Raw genomic sequence first — 16218 nt, forward strand, 5'->3', positions numbered from 1 at the left:
AATAGGAGGCTCAATGGGTCTTACTACTTACTCATTTTATCAAATTACCCAAGACATTTTTCACAGAAGTAAAGCAAAAATCCTAAAATTTATATGGGACCACAAAAGAACCAGAATTGCCAAAGCAATCCCAAGGAAAAAGAACAACACTGAAGGCATAACCCTCCCAGACTTCAGACAATACTATAAAGCCACAGTAATCAAAACAGTGTGGTACTGGCACAAAAACAGACATATGGATCAATGAAACAGAATAGAAAGCCCAGAAACAAACCCATACACCTATGGTCAATTAAGCTTCAACAAAGGAGGCAAGAATGTACAGTGGAGAAAAGACAGTCTCCTCAGCAAATGGTACTGGGAAAGCTGGACAGCCTCATGTAAATCAATGAAGTTAGAACACACCCTCACACCATATACAAAAAAACTCAAAATGGCTTAAAGACTTAAATATCAGACATGACACCATAAAATTAGAAGAGAACACAGGCAAAACATTCTCTGACATAAATTGTACCAGTGTTTTCTTAGCTCGGTCTCCCAAGGCAATAGAAACGAAAGCAAAAATAAATGAGTGGGACCTAATCAAACTTATAAGCTTTTGCACAGCAAAGGAAACCATAAGCAAAATGAAAAGACAACCTACGGACTGGAAGAAAATATCTGCAAATGATGTGACCAATAAGGGCTTAATTTCCATATTATACAAACAGCTCATACAACTCAATAACAAAAAAACAAACAACCCAATCAAAAAATAGGGAGAAGACCTAAGTAGACATTTCTCCAAAGAAGATATACAGATGGCCAACAGGCACATGACAAGATGCTCAACATCACTAATCATTAGAGAAATGCAAATCAAAACTACAATGAGTTACCACCTCACACCAGTCAGAATGGCCATCATCAAAAAAATCTACAAACAACAAATGCTGGAAAGCGTGTGGAGAAAAGGGAACTCTCCTGCACTATTGGTGGCAATGTAAATTGATATAGCCACTATGGAGAACAGTATGGAGGTTCCTTAAAAAGCTAAAAATTGAGTTGCCATATGATCCAGCAACCCCACTCTTGGGTATATATCCAGAGAAAACTATAATCTGAAAAGATACATGCACCCCAATGTTCACAGCAGCACTATTTACAATAGCCAGGACATGGAAACAACCTAAATGTCCATCGACAGATGAATGGATCAAGAAGAAGTGGTGTATATATACACAGTGGAATAGTAGCTGTAAAAAAGAATGAAATAATGCCATTTGCAGCAACATGGATGGACCTAGAGATTATCACACTGATGTAACTCAGAAAGAGAAACACAAATACCATAAGATATCACTTATATGTAGAATCTAAAATATGACACAAATGAACATATTTACGAAAAAGAAACAAACTCAGAGACATAGAAAACAAACTTATGGTTACCAAAGGGGAAAGGGGGTGGGGAGGGATAAATTAGGAGTTTGGGATTGACAGATACAAACTACTATATATAAAATAAACAACAAGGTCCTCTGTATAGCACAGGGAACTATATATAATATCCTGTAATAAACCATAATGGAAAAGAATATGAAAAAGAATATGTATCTATATGTATAACTGAATCACTCTGCTGTACACCAGAAACACAACATTGTAAATCAACTATACTTCAGTTAAAAAAAAAAAAACTTACTTTAATGTCATAAATGTAACCCATTTCAAAGCAAGATCAACTGCACTGGGGGAGGATAACTCCCCCATGCCCTCCTTTGGTGCACCACTTAACACTACCCATCACTCCAGAGAACTTTCTCAACACTACAATAGCTATAACATGGCTCATAAAACTGTTGACAGTCTGACCCCTACCCACTTCTCCAGCCACTTCTCAGACCATATTCTTCCCTAACTTTCTCCATACTGGCCAATTAAATGTCTGCTCACTTCATGGTGCACAGTAACTCTTCTCCCTGTGAATTCAACTCCTAGTCTATGGCCTTTTCTGTAGCTGCCCAAGACCAAAGCTGAAAGAAAAAAGCTCACGTAATTTTTTCTGGCACTATTTATGTTTTTCAAATCCTGAAAATATACCTTGACGTTAACATTATAAAAGGCTTTACACCTGACAATCAGCATCTATGGGTGAACACTTCATGGAAAATAAAAGATTCAACATTAACAAAAATTCACCCAAAGACTAAAAATCTATCTTAATAATGCAAGAGAAGGATACTAGAAATAAGTTTCTTGATGTTATCAATATATTACATTATGAATGGTAAAACCTAATTTCTAAAATGCTTATTAGAAAAAGATAGAAACTTTCTAGAAAGGATGTAAAAGAACTTGTCTTAGCCTTAATCAGACTTCTGGAACAATACAAGGCATCACATCTTCTAAAACACACATATTTAACATTGTTCTTTAATCCAATTTACCACTGAGCTGGTAAAAATAAAGTGGTATAATAATAAGCTTAAAGTTTTTCCAATTGTTTCTTACCTCTACCATTTTTAAAAAAAAGTTATTTGAAAATTCACTGAAAAGCACTATGAAATATTTCTAAAGCTCAGTAGGTATTTTGTTCTGCTATCAAGTAGTTCTTCTAATTTAAAGGACTGAATTCTTAATTTCAGTCAAATCTAGACAAAAGAGCAGTGAATAAAGTAAACAGTGTGGGGAAAAAAAAAAAGAAAAGAAGGGAAGCTACAAATATTCAACTCTAATTGTTCTAGTTATGGTTTCAGACAATGAAGGTCGCAGTGCTTAGTGAACTAATTATGTATATCAACAGAGACCATATTTTGTTCTAAAACCAAAAAGCACAAATGCCTTCTGTGTCAGATGAAATTATTTAGATTTTTGTTTGCCTACAGAAAAAGAAAGCAATTCTATTAAACTCATAATTCAGTCTTTGAAATTTCCCTCTGTATTAGTAAAAATATGACCTTTAAAAACTGGTTAATGTATTTATAGCAAAGTTAATTTAACATGGTTCAAAAGTATTAGAGTGTTAGAGAGTGTTCTAATTTCATTCTTTTACATGTAGCTGTCCAGTTTTCCCAGCACCACTTATTGAAGAGGCTGTCTTTTCTCCATTGTATATTCTTGCCTCCTTTATCAAAAATAAGATGACCATATGTGCATGGGTTTATCTCTGGGCTTTCTATCCTTTTCTAACACTCTAAGGTGAATAAGCCTACCCATGAGGTCTCAAGATAACTAACCAAGGTGTCAGGAGACACAGATTTAAGGACCAGCTCTGCCACTTTTTTATAAGTTTACAGAAGTCACTGTACTTCCCTAAGTTTCAATTTCCTCATTTATAAAATGAGATTCTTAACTTCACCTATATATCATACAGCTATTATAAGAATCAAATATGAAATTGCTTGGCAAACTGAAAACGTTATAAAGATGTTATAATTATAGCACACTGACTTCGGCCAAGGACAAATATTGGAGTAGGCCCATCAACACTAGCATTTACCAGCATAGCTACTCCTCCTGTCACTATGGGTACCCTAAATAAATTTCTCTCAAACAGACCAATATCAAGACAGAGCTCAAATATGGTTACAAATGTTATCATCTTTGGCCAAGTTCTTTTTTTTTTTTTCTTTCTTGGCAATTTCATGGTTTTAAAAGGAAGATGATCCTACATAAGGATGGAAAAAGCAATGTGGTCAAGTCCAAATAATTACTGAATCTGGATGATTAATATATGGTAATTCATTTACTACTTCACCTTTATTTCACACGTTGCAAATTTTTCTTAACAGATGTTTTAATCTACTAGTATCAACACCTATTTGTCTTATATTTTCAACCACTTGCTACTCGAATACTGCATTTCAGGTCTCCCAAGTTTCTCACCTTCTGCCTGCCATTCTCATTTCTGGATCAAGCCAATCTTAGCCACTAGCTACCACTTGTACCGCATTTCCTCCCACTCTTCCCTCACTGACCCTCAGTTCCAGCCAGAGTTCTCACTGCTGTTCCTCAAACATACCAATCTTATTTTTGCCCTTGCCTTTGCTCTCTCTGGAAGGTTCTTACTCCCAGATTTTCACATGACCCTTCCTCATTTCATTTAGGTTTCTGCTCAAACAGAAAGGGCCTTCCCTGACCAACTGATGTAAATTAGCACACTTCATCACTCTTTAGCCCCTTATCCTGCTTTACAGCAGTAAAAACTACTTTACGTTATATTATAAAATAATTTATGTATATGTTATGTATATATTTAACATGTCTGTCTCCCTCCCCAATATGTTTACAACGTAAAAGCCAACGCCTCCTGACACTCACAATCCTTCCATGACCTGAACTATGTTCTTCCCACTTATTATGCTTCTTCAGATACCCTATGAAATCAAACTTAATTACTCACACTTCCCCATACATGTCTCTCAATTTCCTTTCTCTACGACTCAGCCCAAGCTGTGACCATCATCATTCACATACTCAAATTCTACCCACACTGTAAGAAACAGTTTAAATACCACCTTTACTGATATTCCTGGCTGATACTCCTCTGAACTGCCACAATTCTTCATCTGTACCGCTCTAAAGGCATTATTATTCTACATTTTATTTATTTTAAAATTTCCTCTAATAATCAACATGCAGCTTGAGTGCAGGATCTAAACGAATTCACTTTTAGACCTCTGGGTTACTTACATAAAAGAGGAATGGAAATATTTGTATATTTTTTCTTGGCTATTAGAAGTAAGTATATGTATTAGTGTTACTGTATCAAAGGGCAGACAGAAAAGGAGAATTCACACAATAATCCTAAGATACACTAATAAATACCTAACACAACTACTTTGCTTTCTTTCCTTTTTTATTGTTGTTAAAAATACACTTGTTTTCCCAACTTCCTTGCTTCCATCTTTACATAATTTTTTCCTATTAAGTTTCTTACATTTACTCATCTTTCCCACTTTTCTTTGGGTTCAAACCATAGCTCTTTTCCTCATCAGCCATGTTAACCCTTCCAGGTCTCTGTTGCCTAATCTATAAAATGAGGGAGAAAACCTCAACTGCAAACGGGTTATTATAGCATTAAATGAGATAATATATCTCATAAAACCCAGTATAGTGCCTGGCATCTAAAAGGCTCTCAGTGAATGGTGCCTATTTGGCTATTATTTCTTCTACAGATATATAAGCTGCAGTTTTTAAACACATTTCAGGGTATAAAGTTTGAATATTAAAAATACAAAAACAAAATCCACCTTTTTCTGCTCTAATCAAGACTGGAATAGAGCACAAAGCAAGCCAAGCTCACGTTTTCTTCTTTTTTAATTCAAAAAGAAAAAAAAAAAAAAACCAGAAAACTGATGTCATTAAAAAAAATGAGAAGAAGAAAGCGTTTTTATGGTCACTGATAGGATGGATATCTTAATGAAAACATCTTTTGATTGAGAGGAAATCACCTGGATTCTGCAATTAACTAGCTGAGTGATCCTGCACAAAGGCAATTCACCTGACAGAACCTAAAATGAACCTTAAGTCCCTTCTTGTTCAGGGTTGATACTGTTTTTGGCTCAGTTCAAGATGCTGGAGTTTTTGTTGTTGTTGTTTTGTTTTGCTCTTAAAGAAATGAAAACTATCATCCAGGCCATCATATTCTATTCCTAAGAAACCAGTATCCATATATCGTTTATACTAGGGGAGTGAGGATTCATTCATTCATCAAACTGACCATCAGTGATGTGCCAACCCCTGCTAGGATTAGCCTGAATTACTGAAAAGTCCAATGTATACAACATTTAATTAAGAGTTAATGGCCGTAATACATATAGAGTTATAACAGATTAAAAGAAGGGACTTCCCTGGTGGGGCAGTGGTTAAGAATCCGCCTGCCAATGCAGGGGACACAGGTTTGATCCCTGGTCCGGGAAGATCCCACATGCTGCGGAGCAACTAAGCCCACACGCCACAACTACTGAGCCTGCGCTCTAGAGCCTGGGAGCCACAACTACTGAGCCCACGTGCCACAACTACTGAAGCCTGCGCACCTAGAGCCCATGCTCCGCAATGGGAGAAGCCACCGCAAATGAGAGAAGCCCGCGCACCACACGGAGAGTAGTCCCCGCTCGCAGCAACTAGAAAAAGCCTGCACGCAGCAGTGAAGACCCAACGCAGACAAAAAAATTTTAAATATAAATATATATACACATATATTAAAAGAATTCTTATAAGCAAATCTGACCCCTGAAATGGTTTCATCAAGGATATTGAAAAAAGAAGATTTAAGTTAGTAGAATACTAATATTGATACATGGGGAATTTTACAGTTACAGAATATTCCTAAATCCTACTTTGGTTAACTGTAATCTCATACAATGCTTTTAAATTTGGGTATAAATTCAGATTATACTCACACACCTGGCCTTTTTTTTTTTTTTTTAAATTACAATATTCCCTGTGGCTGCTGCACATTTGGGCATGGCTCAAAACACAGGGAATGCCTAATATGAATTATAATGTTAATTTACCGACAAATTTGAACAATTATTTGGCAGTGGATTCCTTCAGATCACTGTCATCCAGCCTTAACTCTCCTGAGCAGATTTCTAGTTTAGCATCTATTGGTGTGACATTCACATAGAAGAAACTCACAGCGGTAAACCACAAAGGGAATACTTTCATTTACTATGATGAGTCCCATCACTGACAGGGCTGCCAATCCTTCCTGTAGTTCACAAGCATTAAACTTCCTCTGACCATCTCTCAACAGTATAGATTCAGAGATCTGATCGTAAAAAATCAAATCCATGAGTTAGGACAAATATGGTATACATAATTCCCTAGGTTCTCAGAACTAAACATAACTACAACACTGCTTTGACAAATGGTAAACAGCCAAACTATTTTATTTTTATTAATTTATTAATTTATTTTTGGCCGCATTGGGTCTTTGTTGCTGTGCGCGGGCTTTCTCTAGTTGTGGTGAGCGGGGGCTACTCTTTGTTGTGGTGCGCGGGTGTCTCATTGCAGTGGCTTCTCTTGTTGCAGAGCACAGGCTCTAGGCATGCGGGCTTCAGTGGTTGTGGCATGTGGGCTCAGTAGTTGCAGCTCGCGGGCTCTAGAGTACAGGCTCAGTAGTTGTGGCGCACGGGCTTAGCTGCTCTGTGGTATGTGGGATCTTCCCGGACCAGGAATCAAACCCGTGTCCCCTGCATCGGCAGGCAGATTCTTAACCACTGCACCACCAGGGAAGTCCCAGCCAAACTATTTTAAATCACGAAGAATCCTGAATCCCTCACAGATAATACATATTTTGCCAACCAGAACTCATCTTTGACTTTTGGGCGAAAAATAAATTATCCAGCTCTAAACCCTACATTAAAGTCTGTCACACAGACTCAGCATCTTGGCGTGATGATGAAACACTGTGGCTAGCACTGTGCCACATACACAGACGGCAAACTGGTTCAGAAACACTGCAACTGGAGCTGGAAGAACCCATGTTGTGTTCCAGCCTTGCTGGTTACTCTAACTCAGGCACTACCTCTGTGAAAGTTAAATATGATCAACAAATAAATGGGGGAGATAATGGTTGTTCTACTTGCCTAACTGAATTGTATCAAATCAGTCTAAGGATCAAGGTGGGACAATATGAAAGTGCTACTCTGTAAATCTTTAAGCACTATTAAATTTGAGAGATGTTACTAGGATTAGGTGTTCAAAAAGGCATCTGATGACTTAAATTCAATATAAAATTAACTTAACATCTTTCTACTCTAATGAGCTAGAACAGTGGTTCTTAGGTGGTATATATTAGAATCACCTGTAGAACTTCCAAAAAGAACACACACACACACACACACACACACACACAATACAATGCTTTTAAATTTGGGTATAAATTCAGATTATACTCACACACCTGGCCTTTTTTTTTTTTTTTTAAATTACAATATTCCCTGTGGCTGCTGCACATTTGGGCATGGCTCAAAACACAGGGAATGCCTAATATGAATTATAATGTTAATTTACCGACAAATTTGAACAATTATTTGGCAGTGGATTCCTTCAGATCACTGTCATCCAGCCTTAACTCTCCTGAGCAGATTTCTAGTTTAGCATCTATTGGTGTGACATTCACATAGAAGAAACTCACAGCGGTAAACCACAAAGGGAATACTTTCATTTACTATGATGAGTCCCATCACTGACAGGGCTGCCAATCCTTCCTGTAGTTCACAAGCATTAAACTTCCTCTGACCATCTCTCAACAGTATAGATTCAGAGATCTGATCGTAAAAAATCAAATCCATGAGTTAGGACAAATATGGTATACATAATTCCCTAGGTTCTCAGAACTAAACATAACTACAACACTGCTTTGACAAATGGTAAACAGCCAAACTATTTTATTTTTATTAATTTATTAATTTATTTTTGGCCGCATTGGGTCTTTGTTGCTGTGCGCGGGCTTTCTCTAGTTGTGGTGAGCGGGGGCTACTCTTTGTTGTGGTGCGCGGGTGTCTCATTGCAGTGGCTTCTCTTGTTGCAGAGCACAGGCTCTAGGCATGCGGGCTTCAGTGGTTGTGGCATGTGGGCTCAGTAGTTGCAGCTCGCGGGCTCTAGAGTACAGGCTCAGTAGTTGTGGCGCACGGGCTTAGCTGCTCTGTGGTATGTGGGATCTTCCCGGACCAGGAATCAAACCCGTGTCCCCTGCATCGGCAGGCAGATTCTTAACCACTGCACCACCAGGGAAGTCCCAGCCAAACTATTTTAAATCACGAAGAATCCTGAATCCCTCACAGATAATACATATTTTGCCAACCAGAACTCATCTTTGACTTTTGGGCGAAAAATAAATTATCCAGCTCTAAACCCTACATTAAAGTCTGTCACACAGACTCAGCATCTTGGCGTGATGATGAAACACTGTGGCTAGCACTGTGCCACATACACAGACGGCAAACTGGTTCAGAAACACTGCAACTGGAGCTGGAAGAACCCATGTTGTGTTCCAGCCTTGCTGGTTACTCTAACTCAGGCACTACCTCTGTGAAAGTTAAATATGATCAACAAATAAATGGGGGAGATAATGGTTGTTCTACTTGCCTAACTGAATTGTATCAAATCAGTCTAAGGATCAAGGTGGGACAATATGAAAGTGCTACTCTGTAAATCTTTAAGCACTATTAAATTTGAGAGATGTTACTAGGATTAGGTGTTCAAAAAGGCATCTGATGACTTAAATTCAATATAAAATTAACTTAACATCTTTCTACTCTAATGAGCTAGAACAGTGGTTCTTAGGTGGTATATATTAGAATCACCTGTAGAACTTCCAAAAAGAACACACACACACACACACACACACACACACACACACACACACACACACGCACAGCCTGGTGTCTATCACTACAGACTCAGATTTAGTGAGTCTGAAGTAAAGTCCAGAACTCAGTATTTTTTTTAAACACTACATTTGGATTCTGATGCATAATTAACTAGAGAGAGAATATGGGAGTAGATGAGTGCAAATGTGAACCAATTACTACTGTTATTTCAACAGAAACTTCATTTCATATTTAAATTTAAAACTATAGTTCGACCAAACTTTTATGTTGATTTTTATGGGACAGGTATACTCTAAAATTTCATATGCCCAAAGGCAAATGTTAACTTACTTCCAATTTTGAAGAAATAGCTCTCTCTCCTCCCACCCCTTTCCTGTGTCTATGTGTGTAGAAGAGTTTATTTAGAATGGCACATGTTTAGACAAACTAAGTCAATTTGGACAGTCTAAATTTGATTGATATGGGTTGACTTTAAAAAAACAATATAAATACCACCCATTCACCTCAGAATTAGACTTGACTTCTTCTGTGGCTGGTTTAGATGTAACAAGAGTTGTAGTATCATTGCTGCAGTCAGACATACCTAAAAGTAAAATGTGTTAAGCACACATTAAACAATTTAGTTAAAAGAGCTATATCACCTTACCGATATTCTTACAAATATTCCACAACATAAATCATTTACTTGCAGTCAGAATTTATTTTGCAAAACCATCTATAACCACATGAGCATCTATTGATTATAACAGATAAACGATTCTAAAAACAGACAAAAATTCAGGAAAAGTTTTTATGCAAAATGTAAAAACACATAGCTCAGTGACTAAAAAATAATTTCATAAAATCATTTTAGATATGAAACAATTTAAAAGATCAGAGTGTCAACTTGATTTGCTAGATGAAAAAACTGAGATCAAAAATGTCAAAATATCCAAAGATAAAGCCAAAATATTAGTTATTCATGGCCTATATAAAATCAAAGTTTCAGACCAGAACACAGACATCTTCCAACTCTCTGACCAGTGCTCTTTAGTACCGATAACAGATGTGACTGCTCATTGTCAAAGTCAAACACTAGACTCAGATTTCATTCAATAAAACTTTTAATGTGCTATTTCTGCTTCTAACTTACTCAGCAACATTTAGAGAATGCCAACTACATATGAAGAATTCTGCTAGGCACTAAGGAGAAAGAAAAGTAAAATCTAATTCAGGTTATAAGAGCATAATGCCCTCCATATCTGCAGGTTCAAACAAAGATAAAAAATATTTGAAAAAAAAATTCCAGAAAGTTCCAAAAAGCAAAACTTGAATTTGCCATGCACCAGTAACTACTTATATAACATTTACATTATATTATATATTATAAGTAATATAGAGAGGATTTAAAGTATATGGAAGGATGTGCATAGGTTATATGCAAGTACTATACCATTTTATAAGGGACTTGAGCATCTGCAGATCTTGTTATCTGTGGGTGTACTACAACCCATACCCCATATATAGCGAGGGCGACTGTACTCTGACTCTAATCAAGGAGACAGATAAATAAGTACAAAACACCATATTAGGTACTATAACGTACAGAAACAAAGTTTTACTCATGAAATACAATGGAGGGAACAATTTTATTGTTCACAAATCAAATCCAATACCACATTAAGAAAATAATACAACATGAACAAGTGGGATTTATTCCAGGAATACAAGGCTGTTCAATTAAGAAAGCTATTAATATATAAAATATTCATAAATCTAAGGGGGAAAAACATGGTTTTCTATGTAGATGTTGAGAAACCTATTGACAGAATTCAATACCCATTCATAATTCAATACTCAAAGAAAAAGGAATTAAGGGAGATGTCTTCAACATGATACACGCTTTAATTCTACAACCATTATTTTATTTAATAAAGAAATAACAGAGGCATTTCCACCTCGAACAGGAACAATGCAAAGGAACCCACCATTTCTGCTACTATTCAACACTGAACTAGAGGTATTAGCCAATCCAAGTAGATAAACCAATTAGAGGAATAATAGGTAAAGAAGTAAAACTATTTCTTTTTGCAGATGATATGATAGTACATCTGAAAAACTCCAAAGACTCAATGGTAAAACTAACTAAAAATTAAAAGAATTCAGTGAAAAAGTAGGATAAAAAATTAACATACAAAAGGAGTTTGGGATTAACATATGCACACTACTATACACAAAATAGATAACCAACAAGGACCCACTGTATAGCACAGGTAACTATAGTCAATATTTTGTAATAACCTATAAGGGAAAAGAATCTGAAAAAGAATATATGTATTATATATATATAATATATATATGAATCACTTTGCTGTACACCTGAAACTAACAGAACATTGTAAATCAACTATATTTCAATTAAAAAAAACTCAACAATTTTTGAACTGTTATTGAAAAACAATAATCAGTGGACATAAAGGCAGAGAAAAATCCCGTTTACAATTACAACAAAGAAGATTAAATACTTAGGAATAAATTAAACCATGTATAAAACCTATATGAGAAAAATGTTTAAACACAACTGAGAGACACTAAAGCCTGAGCAAATGAAAAGACATCCTGTTCTCGGCTATGATGACATTATAAAGAAGTCATTTCTCCCTTAGTTAATTTACAAATTCAGTGCAATAGAGAAAAATATAACAAGCTGAATTATACAGTTAGATAAGTTACACTAAAGTTGATATGGAAAAAATCAAACATGCAAGAGTAGTCAGGAAAACACTGAAAAAGGAAACTCACAAGGGGACTAACTTTGTCAGATGTTAAAACATACCATAAAGTATCTATACTTAAAGCACTACGGTACTAGCACATGAATAAACAAAGAGACCAGAATAAAAAGTCTAAAGTTAGACCAAATATATACAAACATTTAATATATAACAAAGGTGACATCTCAAATTGCTTAATTAAAGATGGGCTTCTCAATAAATGATGCCAGGAAAACTAGGTAGCCATTTGGAAAAATACAAAATTAGACCACCACACACAAGAATAAACTCCAAATGGATTAGGAATCTAGATGTAAAAAATGAAACCACAGACGAACTGTTAAAACATAGATGAATTGTTCTTTAAACTTTCTAAGAATCTAGAGATAATTTTAAAAATTGATTAATTTGACTAATAAAGATGTTTTAAAAACTGTATAACATAAGCACTATAAACAAAGAAAAAAGACAACTGAAAAACTAGGATAAAATATTTACAACAGGGGCTTCCCTGGTGGCACAGTGGTTAAGAATCCGCCTGCCAATGCAGGGGACGCGAGTTCGAGCCCTGGTCTGGGAAGATCCCACATGCGCAGAGCAACTAATACGTGTGCCACAACTACTGAGCCTGCGCTCTAGAGCCTGTGAGCCACAACTACTGAAGCCCATGCTCTGCAACAAGAGAAGCCACTGCAACGAGAAGCCCGCGCACCGCAACGAAGAGTAGCCCCCGCTCACTGCAGCTAGAAAATGCCGGCGCGCAGCAATGAAGACCCAGTGCAGCCAAAAAAAAAAATTTACAACATATGCCACAATACGTTAATATCCCTAATATATAAAGAAGTCTTAAAAACAAAGAGGAAAAAACCAAAACCAGATAGAAAGCAGGAAAAAGACATGAACAGACAATTCACAAAAAAAGATTAAAATGGTCTCCAAAATATAAAAAATGATCAAATTCACTCATAATTAGAGAAATGCAAGTTAAAACAACACTGACATACCATTTCTCATCTGTTAGACTAGCAAAAATTTTTTAAATGTACCAAAACATTCTGTTACTGAGGATGTAAGGAAACAGGCACTCATATACATTGCTGATAGGAACACAAATTTGTACACCCATTCCGGAAGGAACTTTGGTAATGCCTAACAAAATCACACATGTACTTACCTTTGAACCCAGCAATCCCATGTCTAGGAATCCATCCCAGGAATACATCTCCAATAATACAAAAACACTTACACATTGCAGCATTCTTCATAATTGTAAAATATTGGGACGAGCCTAAATGTCTTTACATAGGAAAGTGGCTGAATAAACTATGACACATCCAGACAATGAAGTACTGTGCAACTGTTGAGAAAAATGAAGATCTCTATGATATACTGTAATTTCCAGGACATAGTGATAAGCGAGAAAAGCAAAGTCCAAAAATACCTATAGGTATGCTGTCTCCATGTAAGAACAAAGAGGATACGTGAAAATACATGTTTCTGCTCATTGGAACAAAAGAAATACAAGAAGAAGAAACCAGAAACTAAACAGATAGGTTACCTAAGGGAGAGGTGGGAAAAGAGTAGGAAAAAAAGTAGGAAATGGGAACAAAGTGGCAGGAATAAGGAAGGAGTGACACTTCTCTGAACATATAGTTTTAAATAATTCTGACTCTCAGAACCATAGAAATTTTCACATACCCTTCATAAAAAAAAAAAAAATAAAACCAACCAGGATTTGAGAGGAATTCAAACAGTAAAAAATCACTAACACATGAAACCAACTGTATTAGAAATGAATAACCCAGGAAAGGGAAGGGGGAAGGGGGAAGGTGGGGCAAAGGGAGATGGGGGAGGAGAGAGAGAGAAGGGGAGGGGGAGGAGAGGGGAAGGGGACGGAGAGGAAGAGCAGGAGAAAAGAGTGTCTTGACTGGACACCATGAGGCTAAAGACAAAAAGAATTATACACAAATTCTGTTAATATAGTTAGTAAAAGTATTTCTCACAGGGGTATAGGTTAATAATTCTTAAATTACTTTATGTATGTAACAGACAGAACAAATATGTAAATAGAATGTAGATATTAAGAACTTGGTTTCTCACTGCTAGAGACAAAAGTAATAAAGAAAGGAGAAACGCTAAATAAACCCTGTGGTACTGGACTGGAATCAGAGTTATCAGTATAAACACATGGTTTTTAACGTGTGTGTCCGCATTCGTGTATATGTATTTGTTATACACACACATATGCATGTGTGTATAGGTTTCCTAGCTCTGTCCACTGAGAGGACCTAGAAGCAGTGATACCCAGTAACAATGAGTACACTTGGTGCTCAAATCTTGGTCTCTAAACACCATTCTCCAATAAAAGGAACCACAACTCTTAAGGAAAAGTGGTTGATTCTAATACTGGGGCAAGGAAAATACAAGAGGAGCCTGGGGCATTTTTCTGGTGTCAGAAAATAAGAAAAAATTCAAAAAAGGACAGGGGCTTGACGAAAGAAAAAAGGACCCAACCTGAAGGCCCCCTAATGGCCAACCCTGAGACATCTTGAGCAACAAATAATGATAGCACTGAACTGAAACTCCTAGAATAAAGCAATTAATGAATCCATACTGATAGAAATAATCAAATAAATAGGTAAATGGGGGTAAAGGGACAATTCCTCACAACAGAATCTCAATTAATAAACACAGAAAAGAAAGAGAAAACCAGAACTCTCCACCAGACAAACATCACAGTTGTAAGTGTTGCAGAAAGATTCACTGATAGATGCTAAAATTAGAGAGCAAAAGTTTGCCGAGAAACAGCATTTACATAATCTCCAGTATCTCCCACAAGGTGCTTAACTGAAAAAAGAAAGACAGTTAAGTGGAGAAACTCACAGTTCACAGTGAAGAAACTCAGATCTAACTTAACCAATCACCAGTACTAAGACATATCAAGAGCATAGTCCCTGATACATTGCACTGAAAAGGACAACATTATTTTTTGTGGTATTCTTCCCCCAAATGCATTAACTCAGTCCAATCATGAGAAAACATTGGACAAACCCAAACTGAGGAACATTCTACAAAATAACTTACCAGTTCTCTTCAAAGTGTCATGGTCATGAAGACCAGGGAAGTGTGAGAAACGTACAGATTGAAAGAGACTATGGAGAAATAACCAAACTCAATATGGGTTCCTAGACAGAATCCTGCAGCAGAAAAAGGACAGTTAGTTGAAAATTTGGTGAAATTCCAATAAGGTCTGTAGTTCAGTTAATAATATTACACCAATGTTAATTTCCTATTCTTTTTTTAAATATAAGTTTATTTATATTTTTTACTTTTGGCTGCGTTGGGTCTTTGTTGGTACACACAGGCTTTCTCTAGTTGCAGTGAGCAGGGGCTACTCTTCATTGCGGTGGCCTCTCTTGTTGTGCAGCATGGGCTTCAGGCGCGCGGGCTTTAGTAGTTGTGGAGCGCAGGCTCAGTAGTTGTGGCGCACAGGCTTCGTTGCTCTGTATGTGGGACCTTCCCAAACCAGGGCTCGAACCCGTGTCCCCTGCATTGGCAGGCGGATTCTTAACCACTGTGCCACCAGGGAAGCCCCTAATTTCTTACTCTTGATAATTATATTATGGTTATGTAAGACGTTAGCATTATGCGAAGTAGGGTAAGGAATATAAAGCAACTCTCTGTACCATTTCTGCAAGTCTAAAATTAGATCAAAATAAAAGTTTTTAAGGAACAGTAAGGAATGCTGAGCAAAGGTAGAGGAATCTCTTCCTTAGATAGAAGGAAGAGTCAAAGAAGGAAGGAACCCATGGAAATAGTGAGGAATGGAATGGAAAACAGAAGAAAGTTAAGGCAGTTCATTTTTGCTGTCTTCTACTTTCTTGTGAAATAGGAGTTATCATCTGCTCCCCTGTATTCATCAGTAGCACCAATTAGCAAAATATATCATTATCATCCAGCTCAAAAAAAGACCAAATGATAGCTTTAGAATGGGGCTGGTCACCAGGAAGACCAAGCCATGATTAGAAGTTTGGAACTTTCAGAGGTGAAAGGGGCTAGAGGAGTTAATAATTGATAATGCGTCAGTGAGGAAGCCTCCACAAAAATCCCCGAACTATGTGGTTTGGAGAAATTCT

The 16218-nt window shown here is 36.7% G+C and overlaps 1 protein-coding gene across 7 annotated transcripts in view; it reads right to left on the reverse strand.

Moving 5' to 3' along the window:
- ARFIP1 (ARF interacting protein 1) overlaps positions 1–16218 on the reverse strand; it is a 130590-nt gene that overhangs the window by 102621 nt on the left and 11751 nt on the right. For 4 of the 7 annotated variants that reach the window (XM_024126625.3, XM_024126620.3, XM_028491790.2 and 1 more), the window contains one exon: positions 9833–9912. The exons of 2 other annotated variants lie outside the window; for them this stretch is intronic. In XM_024126625.3, the coding sequence (XP_023982393.1) occupies positions 9833–9910 (78 nt within the window). In that variant the 5' untranslated portion in view covers positions 9911–9912. Of the gene's footprint in view, positions 1–9832; positions 9913–10761; positions 10858–16218 lie in introns of all 7 variants that reach the window. One more of the 7 variants, XM_028491791.2, reaches the window with a different exon arrangement.

This window comes from Physeter macrocephalus, chromosome 7 (genome assembly GCF_002837175.3).
Source record: "Physeter macrocephalus isolate SW-GA chromosome 7, ASM283717v5, whole genome shotgun sequence".
NCBI lineage: Eukaryota > Metazoa > Chordata > Mammalia > Artiodactyla > Physeteridae > Physeter > Physeter macrocephalus.